Source organism: Apis florea, unplaced genomic scaffold (genome assembly GCF_048593485.1).
Source record: "Apis florea isolate Af1SG1 unplaced genomic scaffold, ASM4859348v1 contig_1789_pilon, whole genome shotgun sequence".
NCBI classification, from domain to species: domain Eukaryota; kingdom Metazoa; phylum Arthropoda; class Insecta; order Hymenoptera; family Apidae; genus Apis; species Apis florea.
In genome coordinates this window covers 3,798,207-3,822,220 of record NW_028256481.1, presented here as the reverse complement: position 1 = coordinate 3,822,220, position 24,014 = coordinate 3,798,207, and the positions used below count along the sequence as shown (strand labels likewise).

The 24,014-nt window shown below is 39.4% G+C and overlaps 1 protein-coding gene across 4 annotated transcripts in view; it reads left to right on the top strand.

The window, feature by feature from the left end:
• Positions 1-557: 557 nt before the first annotated feature.
• The window catches only part of Tet (tet methylcytosine dioxygenase-like), a 178,030-nt gene continuing 154,573 nt past the window's right edge, over positions 558-24,014 (top strand). The window contains exons 1-3 of one of the 4 annotated variants that reach the window (XM_086910092.1): positions 558-860; positions 1,182-2,076; positions 17,167-20,079. In XM_086910092.1, coding sequence (XP_086766218.1) covers positions 18,958-20,079 — 1,122 coding nt within the window. In that variant the 5' untranslated portion in view covers positions 558-860; positions 1,182-2,076; positions 17,167-18,957. Of the gene's footprint in view, positions 861-883; positions 2,077-2,612; positions 2,855-5,953; positions 6,147-17,166; positions 20,080-24,014 lie in introns of those variants that run through there. The other 3 variants (XM_086910102.1, XM_086910081.1, XM_086910111.1) reach the window with 3 other exon arrangements.

The window sequence follows — 24,014 nt, the reverse complement described above, 5'->3', positions numbered from 1 at the left end:
TGTTATAAATAAGATATCTTGGTGCTATAAGATAAATAGAAAATTATATTCTTAAGATTTTATATTTCTAAACTATGATAGATCGAACAATCTTATAGATACGAAAGAACGATCGAATGTACAAATAGATTGTATTATCACTGGAAATATATTTTTTAATCAAAAGGGAATAATTTTGATGTTATATTCTAGCCAGTGAGAGAAAATCGTTACTTAATTCGCAAGCAATCCAAGGAGTTTGCGAAGAATGTAGCTAGGAGAGCGCGAAACGCGGAGCAAAAAGAGGAGGAAGCAAAAGAAGGCGAAAGCTTGGCTTTCGGTCGAAGCAGGTTCGCAGCATCCCCTTGTTGCTTAGGCATCGCACGAGGGGTTGCAGCCCGGTTTATTGCGCTTGCGTGTGCTTCTCTATCTCCCCGCCCCGCCCGCCGATCATCCCCCACTCCGGGAACGCATCGAAATCTTTCGTACTTCGTCTTGTACTCGGTCAACTAACTCATTCGCATCTCTCTCTCATACGCTCTCTTTTTCTTTCTCCGTTACCGTCTCGTTTTGCTTTTTCTCGCGTACACACCGATAGGAGAGAATAAGAGAGGGAGAGTAAGAGACGTGCACGAACGTACGCTCGAGTTCCCCTTTCCCTTTTCCCTTTCCCTTTCCCTTTCCACCGATGGTCCTGGGTATATCCTGGGTTCCCGCCATGACGAACGGGATGACACCCGAGAATTGCCGAACAAGCCCGAATCACGACCGACGGCCGAAACGCGGGCAGCTGCGACTCTGCACGGACAAAGAATACTCTTGGAGCATACAGTCACCGCGCGGCGAGCACACTCACCACGGGACAGTCCGCCGAACCAAAGGTATATAGTGTTTTGATGCGTTGTCTACGAGAAACCAGGCGACGTTCTATCTCGTAAATATGTGTTGCGTGTTTCTCGATATTACTCGGTCAAGATACATGGTGTGCGCACGTAGAATGAAGTTTCGAACTTGTACGAATGAGAGAGCGCGAGAGGAAACGAAAGAAAGCATAAGTGAGCGAGTGAGCGAGTGAGCTAATAGAAAGATAGAAAGAGAGAGTGAGAAAGGGAGGAATGATGTGCGTGCGTGCGTGCTTGTGTGTGCGTTCGCGAGCGTGCGTGAGTTAGAGCAGGAATATTAAAAGACGACGCTGACTGTAGGTGATTTCTCGATCGATGTGCGACGATTCGTGTGATTGGTGAACAGGAATGAAAAAGAACGGTGCTGCCGTTTACAATCTATCGAAGGGACACGTATTTTGAACGGCATTCGTAAAAACACGTGCATGTCCTACTCGTGGTTCGTCGTTTCGATCGTCTAGTGTGTTAAAAAAGAGTTGATAAAAAGGAACAACAAGGTGATCGAAGAGTATATGTATACGTACGGTGATACGAAACGGAGAAACAGTGGAGTAAAAGAGCGAAAGCTCGTGGTGAAAACAAATCGAAAAGACAGGATACGAACACGATTAGCAAGAAGAACAAACACGGTAAAAACAGTGTCAAACGGTTCCCGCGACCAGAGTTCCTTCGCCTCGTCGTGTCGATATTATCGGTGATCGTGGATGAACGTTCGTTTTTAGCGTCCCCGAGGTCGACGTAACGGCGACCGATCGAAGAAAAATTTGGAATGTAACGCCGGCAAGATAGAACGGCAACGGTAGTGGCAGTAGTGGATCCGCGGCTACGACACGGCAACGACGGCGACAGGGCGACCGGACGGGTGGAGTGTGCAGCAAGAGGGAGAGAGCACGGAGGATCACTCTCGCTTTCGTTCGGCTCTCCCTCTCTATCCTTTCTTCTCTCCTCTGTCCCTCTCTCCCTCCCTCTCTTTCTGCTTCTCTCCTTTCTCCCTTGCTCGCGTGGCGGCTGCTGCTGCTACTCGTCGACTAGTAGGAGAACGGAGAGAGAGAGAGAATACAAGAAAGAGAGCGAGAGAGCGCCGGAGGAAGAGAAGCGTCGCGCGGAAGACAGAGCTAGACGTGTGCTGGCCGAAAGACAAAGAGAGAAACAGCTCGTCCAACCGAAGAAACCGAAGAGAAGGAGAAGGAGAAGGGTAAGTATGTACGCGAGCTAAGCTAACGTTTCTGTGGATCTATCGATGCGCCCGGTACGAATTCGTTGCGATAGGAACGATGCATTCTAATCGCTTATACTGTATGTATATTATTGCATCATGTTTTTAATCATTATCAGAAGTATTATTGTTGACACTGATTATGAAAGTATTTCGATTGAATATACACTCGTGATGATATTCGAAGACATTTGTAAACGACATATGTACATCAACGAAAGCGAAACTTGATGTAAATCCCTTTTCTCGTGAATGATCATGCGGAAGTTTGCACCCGCGACACGTTTCCGTCGTTCTGGCCTTTTTGTTACGTTCGTTGATCATCACCGCCATCACCATTGGCACCACCTCTACCACAATCTCACCACCACCACGATCACCATTACCACCGTCACCACCACCACCATCGCCACCACCACCTCTACCTCTACCACCATCACCATCAGCACCACCACCACCACCACCACCGTCGCAACCGCCACCACCACCAGCAGCACCACTACCACCGCTGCCACCACTACCATTGCCGTCAACGCCTCCTGCTAGCCGGCGGCGATGCACGGTAGTGTCCTCGAGCACGGCGTGCACGCATCGTGCTGCGAATGTTTCATGAGTCTCGCGCGGTGCGTCAGGCAAAAACACGTTGTGTCGTCGTGAGACGGGTGACGGGCCAAAGTGCATCCCTTCGAGATTCCCGGTGTTTTCGAGGCTCGGCTCCGACGGTTCGTTGATGCCACGCGTAGTGTATGGGAAACAGGTTCTTAAACATTCATTCTCTTCTATATAAACCCGCGTGCACTACGACCTATACTGTACACGTAGATGTAAAGAAAGAAAGAGTGAGAGAGAGAGAGATCCTTTTTATTTTGTTTTTGCCTCGATTGCGCGTGAAACCTAACCTAACCTGGCTGGGAACAAACGTCGCTTTGGTAAACAGCATTATCGACTACATACGGAGTGCTGTTCATCGATGGTTTAGAATTTGGTGCTGATTTCTCTGTGTGGTGGATAAAATGGGGGAAAAATGAAACAGAAATAACCGATTTTCTAACGTTCGAATCTTGGAATTCTCGCTCGCGTGTTCCTTGTACATATAGTGTTTTCATATATCGTGTATGCAACGTGTGTTTCAAGTTTTCGCGTGGTGTTCGTCTATGCAATAAACCGCATGGTGCGGAATCATATGATTCATCGAAATTTCGATCCTTCGTTTTCTTGTATGTAAAATTTTCATCGACAACGGTCATTCTCGAGCACCAGCAGTGGCATCGGAAGTGGAATATTGTGTAACAACAGTTTGAGTACATTACAAGGATCAAGCACGAACAATTTAATCCTGATGTATAGACGTGTAAAGAAAAATGCAGCCCGGTAATAACGTGCAATTTGTAGTTTATGCGATAATAATCGAGACGTACATGCGATCGACTTTGGGATTGTTAAGTGTGTCGCCTTAACGGCCACGCCGTTCTTATATCGGAAGGGAAAAAAATCGATTTCCATCGGGTGATTTTTTATTTCCATTTTTATTTTCCGTTATTTTAATTCGTTGAAATCACACGAATAATGGTATCCATTTTTTCGTCGATACGTTGATTCAAAAAAAAAAAATCGATTGAAATCAAAAATTAACGATGCGTTTCTAACGATAGGAATGCAAAGTAGCCCGGAGGAGAACCTCTCTGTTTCGCCGTCGCGAATACGATCAATTCCCCTTTCTCTCTCGCTTTATTCCTGTCTCCTTCCTTTTTTCCTCCGGTTCCCTTTCCTGTGGGTGTTCCTTCTTTTTTGTGTCGGCGAGCCGCGCGGTACGGCCGCGGAGAGAGGCGTGGGGGTGGTGGCGGCGGCGACGGTGGTGAAGGTGGTGGGGGAGGGGGCGAATTTCGGCCTACTCGCTTCACGGAACGGCGGAACGGATCGGAACGGACAAGGAACCAACGTCGTGGACCGCGAGAACAACGGGCGCCAAGAGATTTACGGGCACGCACAGTATCCCTTTTACCCGTTCCATGGATTTGTTTCTTTTTTATCTTTTTTTCCTCTATCTTTTTCTTTTTTTCTTTCCTAACGATTTTTCTCTTGCTTTGGCCCTCTTTCAGTCCATAACTGTCGGAACGGTGCGTTTAATTTCTCGCCGATACTAGTCGAAAGGATTGCGAATAAAGTTGGCGAATAATTTGTGTTGAAATCGAAAATGCAAAGTTGAATATATACGTATGTTAAGTAAAGCTGCAAAACGATAGTCGATTCACAGATAGAATGTTCGAGAATTTATCGGTTGTTTTGCTCCTGCGTACGAAATAGGGAATATTTTTATCGAATATTTTCCTTGTACGATGATAAATGTATTATTAGCCTTTCCGATATTGGAATCTCTATTAGACTTGAACAGTCCGTTAGGAAAGGAAAGAATTCTATTTTATCATTATTTTTAAAATGTTAAAATAATTTCAATCATTTTTCATTGTATTGTATTTCATTGTATTGATATATCATTCATTGATATAGAAAAATATGTATTTTTTCTTTATCTTTCGAACATTCTGATTCAATAATTCTTAATACATCGTTAATGCATGACTGTTTCAAATCTTTGGAATCGTTAAATAAATAACTAGTATCACTTTTTTATATACATTATAAGTTACGGCTACTAACATTAAGAGTAGATAAAAAATTGTTTCAACAACGTCACTACAGTCTTCATGAAACTAATACGAAAGAAAGACATGTATATGTGTAATTTATCGGCTGATTCAATAATATTCACTCAGGGCTATATGTAATGTAAATTGTTCGATGATTTGTAGTAGCACCTAAATTCAAACCATTTTGCAACGACTTCTCGAGATAATAAACCGACCTTTCGTTGTGCATCATGGTTCGCGTGTCAAGACAGTTACGCGTAGTACGCGTAAAATTTTCATGTTATCGCGTGTTTTCAACCCATTCGTAACCGTCTTGAACACGGTAACCGTTCTTCTTCAGTAACAATATGTTCCATGATCTAACAAAAAAAAAAAAAAACGAAAGTAAACCAAGGGAAAGGGCCAAGCAGTTGTATACAATATCGAACGACACCGATAAAGAAACGAAATATACATGGTGCTTATAGCCGTATTGGCGAACATGGGGCGCACACCTGTCCAACGTAGAAACAGGTATCGATGGCGAAACGTTGTTTTCGAAGGATCCACGTTCGTTCGCCGATCGGCCTAGAACGGAGTGTACATGGTACAGTTTCTTCTTTTATTTTTCTTCCTTTCGTAATGCGCCCTTTTTCGAAGTCCGCTCTCTGCGTGGGCTGTCGGACGTCGTTGCGCGCATTAATCCGTGGTTTAGCGAACCAATTTAAATATCAGCGGCGCGCTCGACGCAATTTTATATCATTTCCGATATCATGTGCTTGTGTGGGTGGGTTTAACAGTGTGCCCGCCCCCCTTATCCCCACCAATTCTCCTCCACCTAGACGAACCGTTACGCACCTCTTTGCACAAGAATGCCATCGTTGCCGTTTTTCGATATACACGTACACATTATCTTCGACATACTCGCCATCAACTATTGCCCATTATTCTTGTTCTTTCCTATTTCGTTTTGTCCTCATTCTCTTACCGTTTCATCTCGTGTGCATGTTCGGCCGGTGTACCGCATGTTACGTCGTCACGACGTACGGTTGCGGTACATATCGTGAAAGTGCACCGGCGCATGCGCACACCCGCGCTCTTACTCGCGCACGTGCGTGCGTGTGCATATGTATTGTGCACTCGTGGCCTGCGTGGACGGTACAACACCAGCTGTGGTCCGTTTTACGACGTCCGAATAACGTACGTGTGCGAATACACGCGTAAGCGCTCGCGCGCACAGAGCCGCGCGCACTCGCGCGAATCAGTGCGCACTCGAGCGCGTTTGTCCGCCGTCGAACACCGTACACAGTGCCGTAAAAGCGTCGCTTGACCGTCCCTGCGTCTCGTCCGAACGATTTCGACGCCGGTGTACAACCAGCAACAAGTGACCCGCTTGTTTTTGGCGACGACGTCGATCTCCACGTTAGTTCATCCGTATTTTCATTTTATTTTTCTTGGTTTTTTTTTTTCTTTTCAAATTTATATTCGCGACGGAGAAAGTGAAGTCCAAAGAATTTAGAGAATTGAAAAATGGAAGTATTATAAACGATCGAGAAGAGAAAGATTGAATTGTCTCCTTTTCACGGTTTTAAGGTAGAAAGTTTTCGTTATTAGCAAATCGATAATTGCGAATGCACTCGCGTTCGAAGAGAGGTTATCAATGGCGTAGTATGCGAGGCCGTAGCTTTCAGCGGATGAATAAGTTATATATTCCCGACGATGCTAGTAATCGGTCGCTACAAAAACAGTATTGTTATGACTCGAGTAAGTGGATGACGTCAGTTATCACGGCCTCTTTCTTCGCTATTTATTGCTGCTTAATGCGGGAGTAAATACCCGTTTTATGATGCCTGAAGCTATAGTTTTCTTTTCGATATTCTTCGGTCAATTTTCTTCCTAGCATGCATGAGACTGTCTTTCGCTTTAGTGAAAATCGTTCATCAAAATGCTACCCCAGTTACATATAATATATTCATACCTAACATTCATGGGGTCAAGTTCACCACAGTCGTGCTGCCAACATTCTTCCGATCCATATAAACTTTCCTCAAGTGCGAATTTCATCGATATCCAGTATAAATTCAATGCTTCGTTTTTAAATTATGTTTATATCTACCAATAACCGCTATTTCTTAATTTAATCGATCACTCGGTTTTGATTCTCCAATCTCGTCGTTTTTTGAGATTCTTCATAACAATCTGTTATTCCGTTAAATTTCAAATTTTCACGCTCGTCAACTTTTTCCAAATTTTGCATTCAGCAAAATTCTATTCTCTCATATAACTTAAAACAAAACAGATATAAAATTTAGAAGAATATCTAAATAATATACAAAATTTTTTACAAAATTCAAGTCTCCTATTCTTTTCTCCACTCCCAATACGATTCCTTTCCCTTTTCCCTGAATACACTACTCAGTCCCAGTTCGCGGGGCACCACTTTGGCTGGCCACGCCGCTGGCGGACGAGCGCGTGCATTCGTGAGCGCATGTGTACGGATCCAGGGGCGTGCGCGTGTGCGTGGGACCTTGAATCAAGCAGCCTTTGTCGCGAGAGTCGGGCGGGCGCGGGTGCGCGCGCTCGCCACCACGAGGTCGGCGAAAGTGTACCCGGAGCTTTTTTGCTCGGGGCCGCCGCGAGAGAGGAGAGCTCGTTCCTTTTTTGTTTTCCTCTTCTTTTTTCTTCTACTTCGCCTTTCCTTTTTTCGGCCTCCAGCGGGGACGGGGGTGCACGCGTTCGCTGGGCAGCGCGCGCGCGCACCGCCATTTTTGCTCCTCGTCCCCGTAATGCCGGAATTAGCGCGCGACGCACGCCGAGTCTCGCGAAAAACCGTGCTTATCGCCCTGGATTTATGCCTGCGGAAACGAAGATAAGGGGAACCGGGCCCGAATAATAATTATAACCCCCTTCTCCTGCTGTGACTCGCGCCGATTTCCCACCGGTTCACCTACTACTGGTCCTGCTTCCTGCTCTTCGGCGATTGGGGTAGATTGTAGTTCTTCTCGTTTTAATGAATTTCTCGTATCGTTCATGCTTGTAATATATCTTTCTTTTTTTTGTTTTTTGTTTGATGCGATTAAATTCGTTCTTCTCGTCCAGATGAATTTGTCTTTCTTTGATAGTTTATTATATTCATTGGAGAAAAATATTAGAAATGCTATAAGTTTCGGTATATTGTGGAACTTCGATTTCGTGTCTTTACAGTGTGTTTTAAACGCTCTCGTTTCGGAAAAATCTTCAATATTGATTCTCAATGGAATAGAAATTGATTTTATTTGTTTGTATCTTCGAGAATATTCTTTCGTATTTAGAATGTTTAGGAATACATTGTAACGTGAAAAATTTGAAGTTGATTTTTGAGTGGAATAAAAATTGATTTTATTTATATATATCTGATTATATTTTTATATTTAAAATATTATAGGATATTTGAATATATATGGGAAAATAGTTTTGATTTTGAATGAAATAAAAATCAATTTTCTGTTTAAATTATATTTTGAGAATATATTATAATTTGATAATAGATACATGAGACATAAGCTAAAAGTTCATAAAATTGTGAAATAAAGTTTTCATATTAAGTCAAATAACTATAATACAATATGAATACGAATATTATCATAAAATATTGCATGTAATGATTCGTAGAAAAGTGTTAATTTATTTCTATGCGATATTTATTTTTAATGTGTTAATTTACATATGTATTCTTGATTTTCAAAGTGCATATTATAACACTTAGCGCATACTTCTTTGGGGGTTACAAAATGCACTCACTGATATAGTTGAAATTGATATTAAGAAATTAAGTTATAATATTACATTAATATTGATTGTTCGGAGTATCTTAATCATCGAGGAAGTGTTACAAATGTTACAACGAATACTACACCGTTTGACACACGATATCTGAGTTACGCAACTTGATGTAACTTTTGGAACATGGAACATCTTCGTGAGCGATAAGATACACGATCCACTTAAATATTTTCATCGATATATACGTTATATACATGCTTATCTTTATTTCTTTTTTCGATTGCATCTTTTGAACCTTCGATTTAGAATAAAGTTATTATATACATACATAATATATATTTTATCTTTAGATTATTAGATTGTTGCAAATGAAACAAATTCAAATTCTAAATAAAACTTTATTAAAAATAACATTAATTGAAATTCAAGAAGTTCGTGTCTTATTCATCGAAAATGTTATAATTAAAATTTAATTTAATTGATTGTTATTAATAATTAATAGTTATCTTGATTTACTTTAAATTTTTATATTAACTATAAATTAATATTATTCGGTATTTTTTATACACATTATGAATTTTAAATTTGTGTAAGAAAAGTATTCGAATTCAATTTAACATAATTCATTTTAATATAATTCGTATTGTTGCAATAAAACAATTAATTAAATATTATTTAAATTGTATTTAATTAGTTTCAAGCTTTAAATCTTTTTACTTAAAATTTCATATGCAACAAACTAATATTTATGAGAAGAGAACAATTTAAAAATCAAGCTATATTAAATAGAAGAAACATTGAAGAATTTCATAAAAACAGAAACCGATGCATCAGTCATTAAACAATAAAAATTGATTAGTAGCGATGGACGAAAACATTCTTGTTTTTATAACTTACATATTTTCAATTATAAGTATGAATATGCTTTTAACTCAAAGTATTGACTCTATAATTTCATTACGTTATTTCAAAATACATTTAATCATTTTATAACATTTTCTTAAAACCAATCCGATTTTTATCCATCGTATACAAGATATATTCACTATTACATCTATTTGAGAGAAAGAGAGTAAGAGAGACTAGATTTAGACCAATATCTATGTAATAACTTTCAACCGATAATTTCGTTCCCCTATTATATAAATTCAGAAAAATATCTATTTCAAAATTGTTGAACAATTTCCATTCTACGAGCCCATTTCTCGGATTTCAAATTAATCTGTTCCAATAGAAATTTGCTCTTTCACATTCCATATTCCCTCGGCTCACCACGGATGGTTTTTCTCGGAGCAATGGCGTATCAGAAGGAAGGAGCTAAAGGCTGGGACGAATCGACGATTCCATGCGTGCCGCGTGGCCGCGTGCAAAATCGTCGAGGCGAAATTCGCCAGCGTCACGATAACGCGGCGCGACGCCGTGGCCGAGTGAAACAAAGGAGTTCGAGCCAGCCGTAACTGCTCGATACGGGCGCACGATAATAACGAAACGAGACGCGCAGAATTCCGCGGCGTCGTTTCTCGTTGGAAAAAAAGGAACGCGCGAACGTGTCGCCGGCAATTATCCTCGATGCATCGTAGCCAAGATCGAAAGATTTTTGCGAATGAAATATGGTGTGTCGTGTAATTGATGGTGCGCAATAGGAGGTGATTCTCTGCGTGTAAAAATAATTCGTAAAGAGAGGATTTTTTCGTATTTAATTTGGAGTTTGAAAATTTTATGATTGGATACGAATGGATTGTAGAAGATTGTTATTCTATAAGCGTGGAGAACGTATACAAGGATCGACGAATTTTTCTATTTTCTAGAAAGCTAATTTTTAAAAAAATTTATTCTGTATTTTTTAAACGCGGAGTAATTTATATCTTTCGAAAATTTGGGTGTAGTAAACGAGCTTGGTCAAAAGTATTCGAATTTTAGTATTTATTTCTGACAATATATATAATTTTAATTTTAGTTTAGAAATTATGTGCAAAAGAATCTGTAATGACTTTATTCTTCGTAATACGTTTGTGTACAATAGAATATTATACACCATGAAATTAATTTGGAAAATGCATCTTGTTGTGTTTCTTTAGAGTATGTCGTTATTATAATATATAAATTATTTAATAATCGAATAAGATCAGATAGATATATCGATGTATTTAATTTTTCTAATTTAAGCTTATTGCTGTTCCATAAGAAGATAATACTATTTCTTATCGATTATTATTAACTCACTTTCATTAATTTATATTTAATTTTTATACTTTGATAAAATTCAAATATCTTTAATATTTTAAATAAGTCAAGTTCAAACAATTACTATCGATAATAAACTGAAGTGTTATTCAGATATTTATAAAGGATATGGAATGTAAGACATACATGGAATTTCATTGTACTTCTACAGGGTGCACAAAAAGCTACATGAAAATACGAATATTTATTATCATAACCTCATTTAACAATTGCTTTCTTACATTCAAATCTTCAATTTCTCGAATTTCAATAATTTCAATTTCATCATTACGATCCACGATATAAATTATACAATTGCAAAATTTATATTTACTATATTTCCTTTACAGATATTTGCCATCATATTCTCATTTAATCGTTACCTTCTACGTTTAAATTCTTTCAAATTGCAATCTCCCGAATTTAATAATTTCTCTTTTTGTCGCCACCATGATCTACCACGTATATCACGCATGCGCGCAGCTGAGAATATTCCTCGTGCACAAAGGCCCCGGCTTTATCCCGAACAGCGGCGCAGGTTTCGTTAGCTGGGTTTTTTCGATGGCGCGCACTCGTCGCCGTCTAATATTAATTCCAAGCGCGCGGAATCTCCGATCTCTCTTTCTGTTGGCCAGCTGGTCCGCGTTGCGCTTCTGGGAAGCCGTGCTCCTGCGTGCCGACGACGGGAAATATCGTTCGGTGTCGCTACTCTCGCTAGCGCGAGCAGCGCGCGCGCTATTGAATTTTTCTGCGCGTAACTCACGCACACGAAGCAACCCTTCGCACGGTCCTCTGGCGCACGGTCGATTCGACGAGAGTGCAACAACGCGACCAGGCGCCAGTTGTGTCCCCTCTTCCTGCTTCTTTTCACGGCCGCGACGCGGCTTTTCGAAATTTTGTCCCGTGCCGTCGCCGTTCCGCTTCCCGCTGTGTATATAGGCAACGTCGCTTCCGCCGTTGCCTAGCATTTCTCGATCTGTGTGTTTACGCTTTTCATATTTTTCGGTGCAAGTAGTTTGTTTTATCGCGAGTTTTTTGAACTTGGGTAACTAGTGTGATGATTTCTTTGAATATTGTATTCTGATTTCTTTTGTTCTATAATTAGTAAATATGTAAAACTTTGAGTGAAGGAGTTGCCGGAGTTTAAAAAGATTGTTCTTTGTTTCTACCGTAATGGGAAATTTTTCTATGTGATAAATAATAGTTTTAGAATGTTTTTAGATATTTGACGATACGTTATGTTTTGATAATATAATGAAAAAGAAGTAATCGCTTATTTATTAAATGTTTGTTTTAAAATAATATTGAAATTTAGAAATCCATTATTTTTTATGCTTATTAAAAACCTATTGTAATCGTGTTGTCATATTTGCTTGTAAAAACTTGTCTATTAAAACTATTTTATTCACACTTTAACTTGCATATAACTTCGTATTTCTCAAATTTATATTATTCGAATTTTTCATTTAATTTTGTTTTAATTTTGAAAAAAAAAAGATTCACAAATTTCTTAAAGATTACATTCACGTAACATTTTCCACGAAATTTCTCAAAATTGTTTAAAACATTTTAAACTTCTATTCTCCAAATATATATCGCAATTTAAGTTTACCATGTGGCTTGCATCCCAAATTTGCCTGTTACACCATAAATTCGAACTATCTAAAACTGAAACTCTTTCCAAACACGAACGTACACACGTCGATATATACTTCCCGAGAGGAAATCGAAATCCATCCACGAGATAGCTTTAATTTATACCTATCCGTGGCCAAAAGAGTCGGAGAAACGATAAAACATCTTGAAGAAGCGGAAAAGTTTCGCGTCAAGCCGGACGCCGATACGAGACGGATCGATTTTCGAACGGCTGCAGCAATTTATATTCGAGAGGGTCAAAACGTATAGCCGTGTCACGGTTTCTTTCCAACTTTTTTCTCCTCTCTCGAACGAAACGATGTTTCTTCGCGTGGAAGAGGGAACGTGGAGATTCGCGGTCGTCAACGCTGCGAGTTCCGCAACCTTTAAAGACTAAAGTTCGCGGTATTCAGTCTAGACTAGATTTATGGATAGTCACGAAAGTTCAATCGTCTGATCCTATGCGCAGGTGTGTTTCGACATCGAGCAGAAGTCTTGTCACTTCGATCTCTAACTAAACGTGGAAAATGAATCTTTTTTGGTATTTACTTTGTCGTTCGGATCCATATGCAGTTTACACTTCCTTCTGATATGATTTTAAAAGATATAAATGTACAGATGTGTCGGAATATAGTATTTGCGTATATATATTTCTTAGATATTTGAGAATTATCTTTCTCGTTTGAAAATCATTTACAACTGTTCAAGAATATTTTTACCTAAACTTTCAATTGAAATCAGTTAATTAAGCAACTACTTGAGTAATTTAGCAGTGGCTTGTTTGATTTATTCATCGAATGTTTAAATAATAAAGATATTCTTGAATTATGCAATTATGCAAGTTCAAAGAATGTGACTTATACTGATTGGCTTTTAAATTCTCTATTTATGAATATGTATACTCTGTACAGTTGAGTTCTTTAAATATCTTTATTTAAAGTTATAGAATTTAAAAAAATTACTTGTAATAAAAATAAGTCGTAATTCCATAGTTGCTTTAAAAATATCATAGATTTAATATTTAAATGTTAGTTAAATTATTAAATTTTTCCTATTATTGTTTTTGCTTTGTTAAGTATACTCGAACAAAAATTATTTGCAATTTTCTACTAATAATCGGTTTATATATTAAATCTACAAGTTATCTATTTAATTTTTCATTATAAACCATAATTATTGTGTTTTATTTTCGTTTGTAAAAAAGCTTGTAATAAATTATTTGTCGTTAAATCATTTAGATTATAATTATAATATTATTTATAGTATAATCTAAAATTTAAGTATCTGATATAAATTTAAAGAATAATGTATCAAAATAGATCCAAGATCAAAAACGCTTTCGATTAATAATTTTCAATATATATTTTTTAAAACAAAATAAAATTAAAATGGACTCATACGAAAGATTAAAATATTTTTGTTTAATAATTTTTATTACAAGATTTCTAAACATTTCTGAGTAGAAGACGTGTTAATAGATGACACCCAGTGGATCGAGCTTTCATGGCCCTCGAGAAGAATTCCTGGCAACGGCCTGTTCGTTCAAATGTCGTTATTTCTGATGCACAGCGGCTCGTTCAGGGAAATTCGTGGAACTGTTCGATTCTTCGTTAATTCGACCCAACTGGTCGAATTTGTCTTTGTCCCTCGTCACGTGTTGACGTAGCAAGCCGCACGGTATGCATAGAATGTTAGTGTATCTCGAATTCTAGTGTACCCTAAAATTTTTTAGTTTGGACGAGTTCTTCAAAAGATGTGCTATATGTTGGTTTAGGAAAATTTTATGAACAAATTTTTTTTCTTACAGAGAAATTACAAAAATATTATTAAACACATATTGTTTCTTAGAAAAATTTTAAGAATAATTTTTATCGTTTAACAATAATTCTCTATTAAATTGTAAACTAGACAATAGATATGTCAAGTAATGACGATCTAGTTGGATTTGAGAATTTTTAATTTTAGATAATCTGAAAATGAAATTTCATTAAATCCGTACGATTATTTTATTTTTACTAATAGCGAATGATTATACAACGAAACAGAGACTTCAATAATCGCAGAATTTGTTTGTGTTTTGTCAGATCCTGGAGCAGTAAAAAAAAAAAAAAAAAAAAATAATCGTCAAATAACTCAAGTTTCCCACGACAGGTGCGAAAAATATGCTAACTTAAGTAAAAGGATACCTGGTTATCCAGGTATCGATATAAGGGTTAACAAAATGGTAATGCTCCCCATACCTTTTATCCCTTTAAATTTAAAACCAGAAAAAATTATTTTGCTTCGACTAAATTCAGAGAGGAAAAAAAAAAAAAAAAAAACATTCTCAATTAATTCTCAAAACAAATTCAAATTAATTAATATATTCGTTTAAAGCAAAATTTCCTTTCTATCGTTAAAAAAATATTCTCGAGTAAATTAATCTAAAATGGATTATTGGCGCGCAAGTTCGAATGCAGCAGGTTCGAGGCAGCGTGACATCGCGGTTTAATTCGCGGCAAACGAAAGTGCGAGTCGAACGACAGTGCAAGTTTCCAACGATAGCGAAAGCTCTCCGTCGGCCACAGCTGTAAAGCTATTAGAGAGAGTTTTGCGCCGAGAGAGGTGGTGGAGGAGAGTGCGGTGGAAAACGCAACCCGTGAGATAGCGACATAGCTATCGCTCTCTCTATGTACCGGCCATTATGTGTATCCACCAGCCGTGCAAAAGCTGGTGTGCGCGCGAACGCCACGCGCGCACACGTGCACACACGGAGGATAGGCGCGTTTGCTCATCGCGTGGACGTGTAGCGTACTATGTGCACCGTGGACAGAGGGAGAGGGAGAAAGAGAGCGCGTTGACGGGACAGAGAGGGGGTTAAGCGACGGTCGATATCTCACAGAGGACCAACATCGCATCGGTTTTCGACGATGGCTTGGAACCTCTTGCGAGCATCTCGCTCCGTTCGATTCAACGAAAATTTTTTTATTTACCCACTTGTACGCGAATTAAATTATTGTTTCGCTATGTAATAATGAATAAAGAAAGGATTGAGAGTCGAAAGGTTCAATTTATCGATCTATGCGATCAATTCTTTTTTTAATTTACGTGTAATTAAATTGTTAAATGTCAATTGCTCGAATATTGGCGGCAAATTGGGAGGAATTGCGTTTAGAGGATGGTACGTAATGATAAAGTTTCAAATGTTATAAGGATTCTTTAATATAACTAATATTTGTACAATAATCATAGCCAATAATTATAGCCATAGATGGGTTAGGCGGTTATAAATAAAATGTGTATAAAATAAGTTGAATACATTCGAATATTAATATCTTTGGCAACATTGTTTCGCATGTTTCAAGGAATTAGATATTATATTAAATTATAGAGCAAGATCAATTTCTTTCCAACTGTTTATTTTATTTACCTATTCACAAAATTTTCTTCAAACTCTACGTGCATTTCATTTATAACTTAACCATTTATGATACAATTATGATTACGACCTATGTATTGTATTTTTAATACCATTTACCATTCTCTAGAGAAACAATTTTTTGAAAATGCGACAAAGATCCACTCTCTCAGAAATCATTACTGTTAACTCTCGCGTGATCTTCGCCCAATCCGGAGCGATTAATCATTAGAAAGAGGGCATTGTATCGCCCGCGGGGAAACAAAGAATCGCAGAACGCGAAAAGTTCATAGCCATCGTCAGTTGGTCTAAGCAACTCTGAATGAACCGTCCGGGGACTAGGGCACAACATTCGCGGGTATCAAAGCGAGCGAGTAGGTGTGCAGACACGCCGAACGTAATAGTAACCTTGGCTTAGCGATGGTCACGTTATAGTAACGTCTATGACACGTTCCCACGTAGTCGCGTGTCACGTTCTCGCTTACGATCGCCTCACGTGACCACGGAGAAAGGGGAGGGCTCAATGAGCCTCGTCATCGGGGCTTTTTTATCTCGAAACGCTCAGTTTTTTCCTAAGTGGCTCCGCCACTGTGTTTTCATGGATTTCGACGGTCTGCGAATTCTTCTTTCCTCCATTTCTTCTTTATCGTTTCCTCGTTCTTTCATCGGTCGTAAATAATCGTAATATATATTTTTGTATATCTATATAATAAGATTGCTTGTTTATTCCATTTGCGAAAAATCTTTGTAAAATCGAAACTATTCGTATATATGTGTTCGTATGTATTTAGATTTGTGTTATTCTAATGTAGAAACGTTTATATTTATTTTAACGCGTAAAATAATAAAATTATACGTGCAAATAACATATGTATATAACTAATTATACATTGATAAGACAATTAATAAATGTTAATTCGAAATATGAATTTTATATGATGTTACATCGAAAATACTTGTGTATAATCTTAATTGATATCTTGTTAAAATTCACGAAAACAAACGCAAATGTATATTTGAAATATGATTCAATGAATTTTTCTTTCTTTACAGAACCTTTACATAATTTTCTTGGAAAAATATAAATGTATAATCTCGTACAACGTCTCGTTCCATTTTCTTCACGTCGAATTTTTCGATCGAAAATATCGATCAGAGGAAATCTTCATGATTCAAAAATTTTTACTCTCCTCTCAAGATTCAAGTTGCTACTAAGAAATATACGTTATATTTTTCGAGAGATGTTTAATTATTCGCGCAAAGATTCTTTTAGCGAAATATTATAATAAAATGAATGACAGATGTGATAAAATCGTGTGTGTGCGAATTTTATGTGTGAGATAATATAAATTAAGATCGGTAATTTCAATTACACGGCTGAGAGAAATAATTAAGAAATAATCGTGTTGCATCTTTATGTTTCAGATCGTACAAATCAACCGCCTTCTAACAAGCCACATTAACCTCAAGTGATTTCTATTTTCTTACGAAGCGCGAAAGAAGTAATTAGTGTGTTTATATCGATGTAAAACAAAGAGAGAGAGAGAGAGAGAGCGAGAGCGAGAGAGAGAAAGAGAGAGAGAGAGAGAGAAAAAAGAAGAAAAATTATTTCAAGAGCTTAAGTTCAGAGGAAAACAAAACATTAAGAGCTATAGTATCTAATTAGTGTACAAAGTATATCTGAAACAAAATAAAGAAAAAAAAAAAAAAAAAAAATTAAAAAAGTCCGCCAGTGCCAAATCGAAAGACATAGGGAAAGAGAGTAAAATAGAAGAAGAAAGGTAACACGAGAAGTAAACGAGAAGAAAAATTTAACACGATTGTTGTACGTTTAAGGGCAGGTAAAAAAAAAAAAAAAAAAAGGGGGGGGAGAGAAAAAAGAAGAAAGAAGAAGTTAAAAACCGTAAACCAAAGAATCTACCATTTTTTTTTTTTTTCTACTAATCACTCAGCTAACGATATTACTCACTAACCAGCTAAACGGTGCGGCGATCTCTTCGCGAGCAGATTTAATTAGGAAAAATACAAGAAAGGAGAGAAAAAAAAAAAAAAGAACCAGAACAACAAGAGCATAATAAAAGTAAAAAAAACTAAAAAATTAAAAAAAAAAAAAAATAAATAAATAAATAATAAAAAACGAGAAAAAAAACAAACAAACAAACCGACAAAATTTTCTAAGCTTATAATATAAGAGGTTTATTATACGTGATAAACAAGGTAAAAAAAAAAAAAAAAAAGAAAAGAAAAGAACAGAAAAGGGGTTGACGTTCTTTTTCGATTTTAAAAAAGGGAGAAAAAAAGAATAAAGAAGGAGAGAAAGAGGGGAAAAAAGAGGAAGAAGAAGAAACGCACTTGCGAGAGAGCGCGTACGAGTATCTAATTAAGGAAAGAAGAGAGGAGAGTCCCATCCAAAGCGAGAGACAGACGGAGAGAACGCAGGCCGCCCTATATATCCGGAAAAGGGGACTCGCATATAATTACTCCCAGAGAAACCGATCTACTTCAGTTCGTAGCCTAAACCTGTTGAGTACAAACGACAGAAATAGAGTTATAGAGAGAGGTAGAAGAGAGAGAGAGAAAGAGAGAACGCGCGCGCGAGAGAGAGAGAGAGAGAGAGAGAGAGAGAGAAAGAGAGAAAGGAAGAGCGAGCGCAAGAGAGAAAGTGAGAGATAACGACGAGAGTGAGCGAACAAAATAAAAGAGCTCTAAAGACAAGAGGCGAGAAGATTAAGAAGAAGAAGAAGAAGAAGAAGAAGAAGAAGAGGAAATTCAGAGGAAAAAAGCAGAGTATATACACATTGATATACACACAGACACACATTTGTGATACACACGAATAGCACACGTATACTAGCACGAGATACTACTACTTACACGAAGTTACTACGAAACTACGGACAGATATCAGCGGAAGCACACCGGAAAGATCACGAGGAGGCAGAGCAACAGCAGGAGAAAATTCGGATGTCACTGCGAGGAGTGAGCGAGCCCGGAGCACGGCAGATGTGCCAATAATCCCAACGCAACGAGCTCCGTCGAGTCGTCACGAAAATACCAAGATCCGCGAAAGATCCGCGGAAGAGGAGGAGGAAGAAGAAGAAAGATCGGAAGATCGTCCGTCCTTCCTGTACACCACCCGACCGATAGAAGCGGAATAATAACGCGGCCTCCTGCCCGCCAGGGGGTTCACGTGGTCGAGATGACGTGGCGGGGAAGATGAGCGCCGAGGTAACGAAGGAGGTGGTCGCCACCGAGAGGGTAACAACGGGGAGCCCTCCGGCGGCGGTCGCGACCTCGCCGAGCTCGGTCGGGCCGGGTGACCCGGCGCGTCACCTGCCGCCGTTCAGCAGCTTCGCCGGGGACAACGCGATGGACAGCTCGACGACACTGACTACCCTTCACTCGCAGGACGTTGGGTTGGGGCTCACGTCCTCGTGGGACTACTACGAGGGACTGACGGGCCGGTTGATCGACTCGCGGGGCGAGGTGGTGCTCGCGAGCCAGTACAGGCCGTGGGAGTCGAAGAACGCGGCGGTCGGGGGAGGCCCCGCGGCAGCCCCGGCCGAGGGCCTGCCGAGCTTCGCGAGCCAGTTCACGGCGCCTAGCGAGGCAGAGCCCCAATTGACAGCGCTCACGCCACTCTCGCCCGCCTCGATATCGCACTCTCCACCTGTCACGTCGGCGGTCGGCCTGCCCAGCTTCCACACGCTCGGCACGCCGCTGCCCGCGCCCCATCCTCACAGGGGGAGCGTCGGTTACCCGCTGGTCCCTGCCCCGGTCCAGGCAAGGGAGGTGCCCGCCCTTCAGCAGCAACTGCTCGACGAGAGGCACATCCAGTTGCTGGGCTCGAGCCCGGTCCAGGCATTCCCGCCCCCGCCTCCCGGCCACCCCCATCACACCGTGTTGACCGTGGTGAAGCCCGAGTATCCCCAGTTGCATCACGCCAACTTCCAGAACCCGATGTCAACGGTGCTCGACTCGTCGCCCACGTCCAGGCCGGTCGGGATCGACGGGAGGAAGAAGGAGAGGAGAAAAATAAGGGCGGGCTCGATGGAGTCCGAGGACAGCGCCGGGGCCGGGAACGTGGAGAGTTCAGGCCAGGTGGCCGCTGTCTCGTCCACCGCGAACAGGGGGCCCCATCACCTGGGCGGTGGAATGGCCGACGCGGATGGGGACGGCGGGCTGAGCGATAAGCCGGCTAAGAAGAAGCGCAAGAGGTGCGGCGAGTGCATCGGGTGCCAGCGCAAGGACAACTGCGGGGATTGCGCACCCTGCCGGAACGACAAGAGCCATCAGATCTGCAAGATGAGGCGGTGCGAGAAGCTCACCGAGAAGAAGGTAAGTGTGTTCTCTTCGACGGTTGTCTCGTTTCTTCTTCCTGCGATCGAACATTTTTTTTTCTTTTCTTACCACCACTTTCTCCAATTTTGATGCAATATCTGTTTCTGCATACTGCGAAACGTCATTCCTTACGAAAACACGACAATGATTTTTCCACGCGAACGAATTATCATTTTTCACGTGTTTTGCTGAAAGTTTTCTTCGCGAGCGAAAGAGCTTCTTCTTACAAGCTTCTTCGAATAAAATTTTGTTTTAACGATGAGAATTTCCAAGATTCGAACTTAATTATCCACGATTTAACGCGTTGTAACGAAAGAAAGGAAGAAAGAAAAGGTATTAAAGGATCCAACACTTTTATCAAAAACACCTCCTTTCCAAAAAAAAAAAAAAGAAAAAGAAAAAATTAAAAGTTGCGAAAAACCGACATCTCGATTCACTTTCGCTGGAAGAGGAATCCTGTTGCGCCACGCGTAACTGGAGCAATTCCGCGAGAACGAGCGGGTCGAAGGGGCGGTTGAAACGGGCGCGAAAATGAAGGTTGGCTGGCACGCGACATCGCGAGGGGTGGTGGTGTTGTCGGCCGGTTGTGCTCCGCTCGTGAAATTCGTGAAAATCCAGGTGCACGCGGCCTGGTTGGGGGAAAGGGGGTGGTGGTGGTATGGGATAAACAGCAGCCGCGCCGGCCGCGTTATAGAACCGTCGCGTATATATAGATAGAGAGCTGAACTTGGCCCCGATTGCCTGAATGTGGCGAGAATCCCAGAGGGAAATACAGAAATACAGATAACCGAGGTGGTTTATTATTGTAGCGACATTGAATAGGGGGTTGGTAGGTTGACTGGCTCGCTGGTTGGTTGCCTCGCTGTTCGGCTGCTCGATTTGCTCTTCGTAGCGAAGGATTTGAGCTGTGTTCAAATAAGATAATTTTCCAATTTTTGCAAGATTCGTTTCACTCTTTATTTTAATTTATCCTATATATATATATATATTTTTCGACGTCTCGAGAAAGATTTTCAAAATGCATTCGAAAAATAATTCCGTCGAAGACGATCTTTCGAGTTTTCGTATTTGTTGGCGTGTATTGGTATCGAGATGTAATCTTTGTTTTAACAAACAAAGATTAATCAATTTAAAGTGGGGTGTACAAAGGTTAGACATTTTTTTCCGTGTTCTTTTTTTTTTTAAATAATGCAAATGATTTACTTCCTTTTATTTATCAGAGGCATCGCGAGCAAGGGTTATCATTAATTATGCATGTGCTATTGTGGTTCAGTTATTGGCGATAGTGAAAAGTTATATGGAAATTGTTGAAGGAAAGCAAGGCTTTCGTGACGTTTTTTTTTTTCTTTTCGAATAAAATAAACTCGTATGTATCATTGACGTTGATATAACAGGGAATTATGTGTCATTCTAACAGCGCCGATTTACCAATGACTTGTCGCAAGTATCCCCCACCCCGCGATTATATTAAATGTATTATTCCTCGACTACTGATCCTGAATAGTAAAGTGAGTAAAATTGCATTTCTCGTCATAATAAGATGGTTTGCAATTGCAATTCGGTCATCGCGATAAACAATTGTTCAATTTTCTCAAACTTCTTCAACTTTTTCATAATATGATAAAAACTTTATCCCACGAATTTCCAATTTCGACGATAAACAAGCATTGAATCGAGTATTTCGAGTTTTCTTGACATTTTTAACCAACCAACTTAACAAAAAATAATAATAACGACTGCTTTCAATCGTTTCAACTTTTTGATAAAACTCACGTGTCACTGATTCCACGAACTTTATCAAAATTACTGGGAAAAAGTGAAAAAAAAAAAAAAAAAAAAAATAAATCAATCCTTTCAATCATCTTACGCAATTAACTTTTTTGAACTGAACGATAAAACGCGTGGAATCATCGATTCCACGAACTTATCAAAATTATTAAAAAAACGAAAAAAAAAAAAAATAAATCATTTTACTTTCGACCAACTACCTCGAACCGTTCGATAAAAACCCGATCGATATCGTCGATTCCACGAATCTTATCAAAATCTCATTAAAAAAAAAAAAAATAAAAATAATAAAAATAAATCCTTTCGATCATTTTACATTCGACGATCAACTTTTCGCGATCGATTTCTCGTCAAAATCTCGTTAAAAACGAAAAAAAAAAAAAAAAAAAAAAAAAAAGGAAAAATAACGATAACAAAAAATAACAACAACAACAACAAATCCTTTCAATCATCTTGTTTTGACGCAATTAAGCCATCGGGGCCGAGCTCGTTTCGAAAACTCGAATGCAACGGGGTCATTGTACCCCGACGCGAGTCAATTTAATGGCAAAGTCGTGTGCAGAGCGACGCGGTGTGCAACAAACAGCCGCGCGGCGTCGCCGTCTCGTAAGCAGCTCCGCTTATCGTAGGGCAAGTTCAAGGCTCGTCGCGGGTCATAATAATCGTGTATCGAACTCCGCTTCGTTCAAGAAACAAACGTGTTGTTTGCTGCCGATACGGCCTAACACTTCTCTCCTTCTTTCTCGCTCCTCCCCCTCCCCCTCCTCTCGTTCCTCCCGTCGCGATAAACGTACATGCCTAACAATTAAAACGAATCGATTCGTTCCCTCCCCCTCCCCCACATACCGAACACTTACCATTTCAATCATCGAAGAAAATCGAGAAGTTTCGGTATTTTTCCCAGTTTTTCTAGTTTCTCCATTCTTCCGTTTTAGAGATTGAAAAAACGAATCTTTTGTTCAACAAGTAGAGAAAAATGTTGTGTTTTCAATTTTTAAAGCAGCGTGTTGATTAAAAATGGAGGAAAAGTTAATAACGTATCTTAATATCGAATTCATAATATCTGGAATAGATGGAACTTGGGTCGAATAATATGGTTTTTATACGTAATAATTTGCTTTCCTCCTGTCAACAAGATCCTACGGATTGTCGAATCCGTAGTTTGATAGGGAATTGAACGAGTTGATATTGATAAGAGGAACGTTGGTTTATCCGCCACAAATCTCCAAGAGCTGTAGGCGTATAAAACGTGAGATATTAGCACTTACCAATCGTTTAGCTGCGTCTATCATTTTTCATTGTATCGTTTATAGTGTCATAAATAACGTTTCATTCGCACGTTTACATTTAAACCAATTTTGCTGCATCGCATTATTCATTGGTCGAGCACGAAATCAACTTTATTTTCAATAATCTTATGATCGTCGTAATGTGAATTTCCACGATTTCTCTAAGGAACGTGTAGATATATAGAAACGTTCGAGTATAATTTTTTTTTTTTTTTTTAATAAAATACACATTTTCCAGCAAAAAGTGATGCAGGAATGTTTATTTTGTTGAATCAAAAGAATATTAAATTCAATTGTTTTTATCTCATTCGTTATTCCGTTTCTTAATTTATTCGTTTAAAATTTTAAAATTTTTATTTCGAAATAGATCAAATCTCATATATATATATATTGATTTTTTTCTGGAAAAAGTGGCAAAAAACATTTCATCAAGAAAACTGAAGAGAAAACTTATTTCTTTCAAAGATCGAAAGAATTGTATAAGAGGAACGTTACGTTAACGTGCACGATGCGTTATTACATGTTACAATTATTTCGAATATGATTCGTAAATTAACGAACATCGAAAACAATTTTACGTTCGAGAGGCGAAGATTTTCACGAGTCCGTCGACTCGTCCGTCGCGGCTTCTTGTCTTTATCGTGCCACTTTCCGAGAGCTGACCTTAAGTGAGTCACTGACAGCTATTATCGTGACTTTCACGGACAGCCGTGCGTAGGCAGAGCGCATCTCGTGATGAGCCGCGATTAAACGAGAAAATTGTTGTTCCGCTCCGTTGATAGCCTGTCGAGTGCAAATAATATGCGATTCTCGATGTCGATCGCTCGCTATTCGATCACCCTGATGCGATCCTCG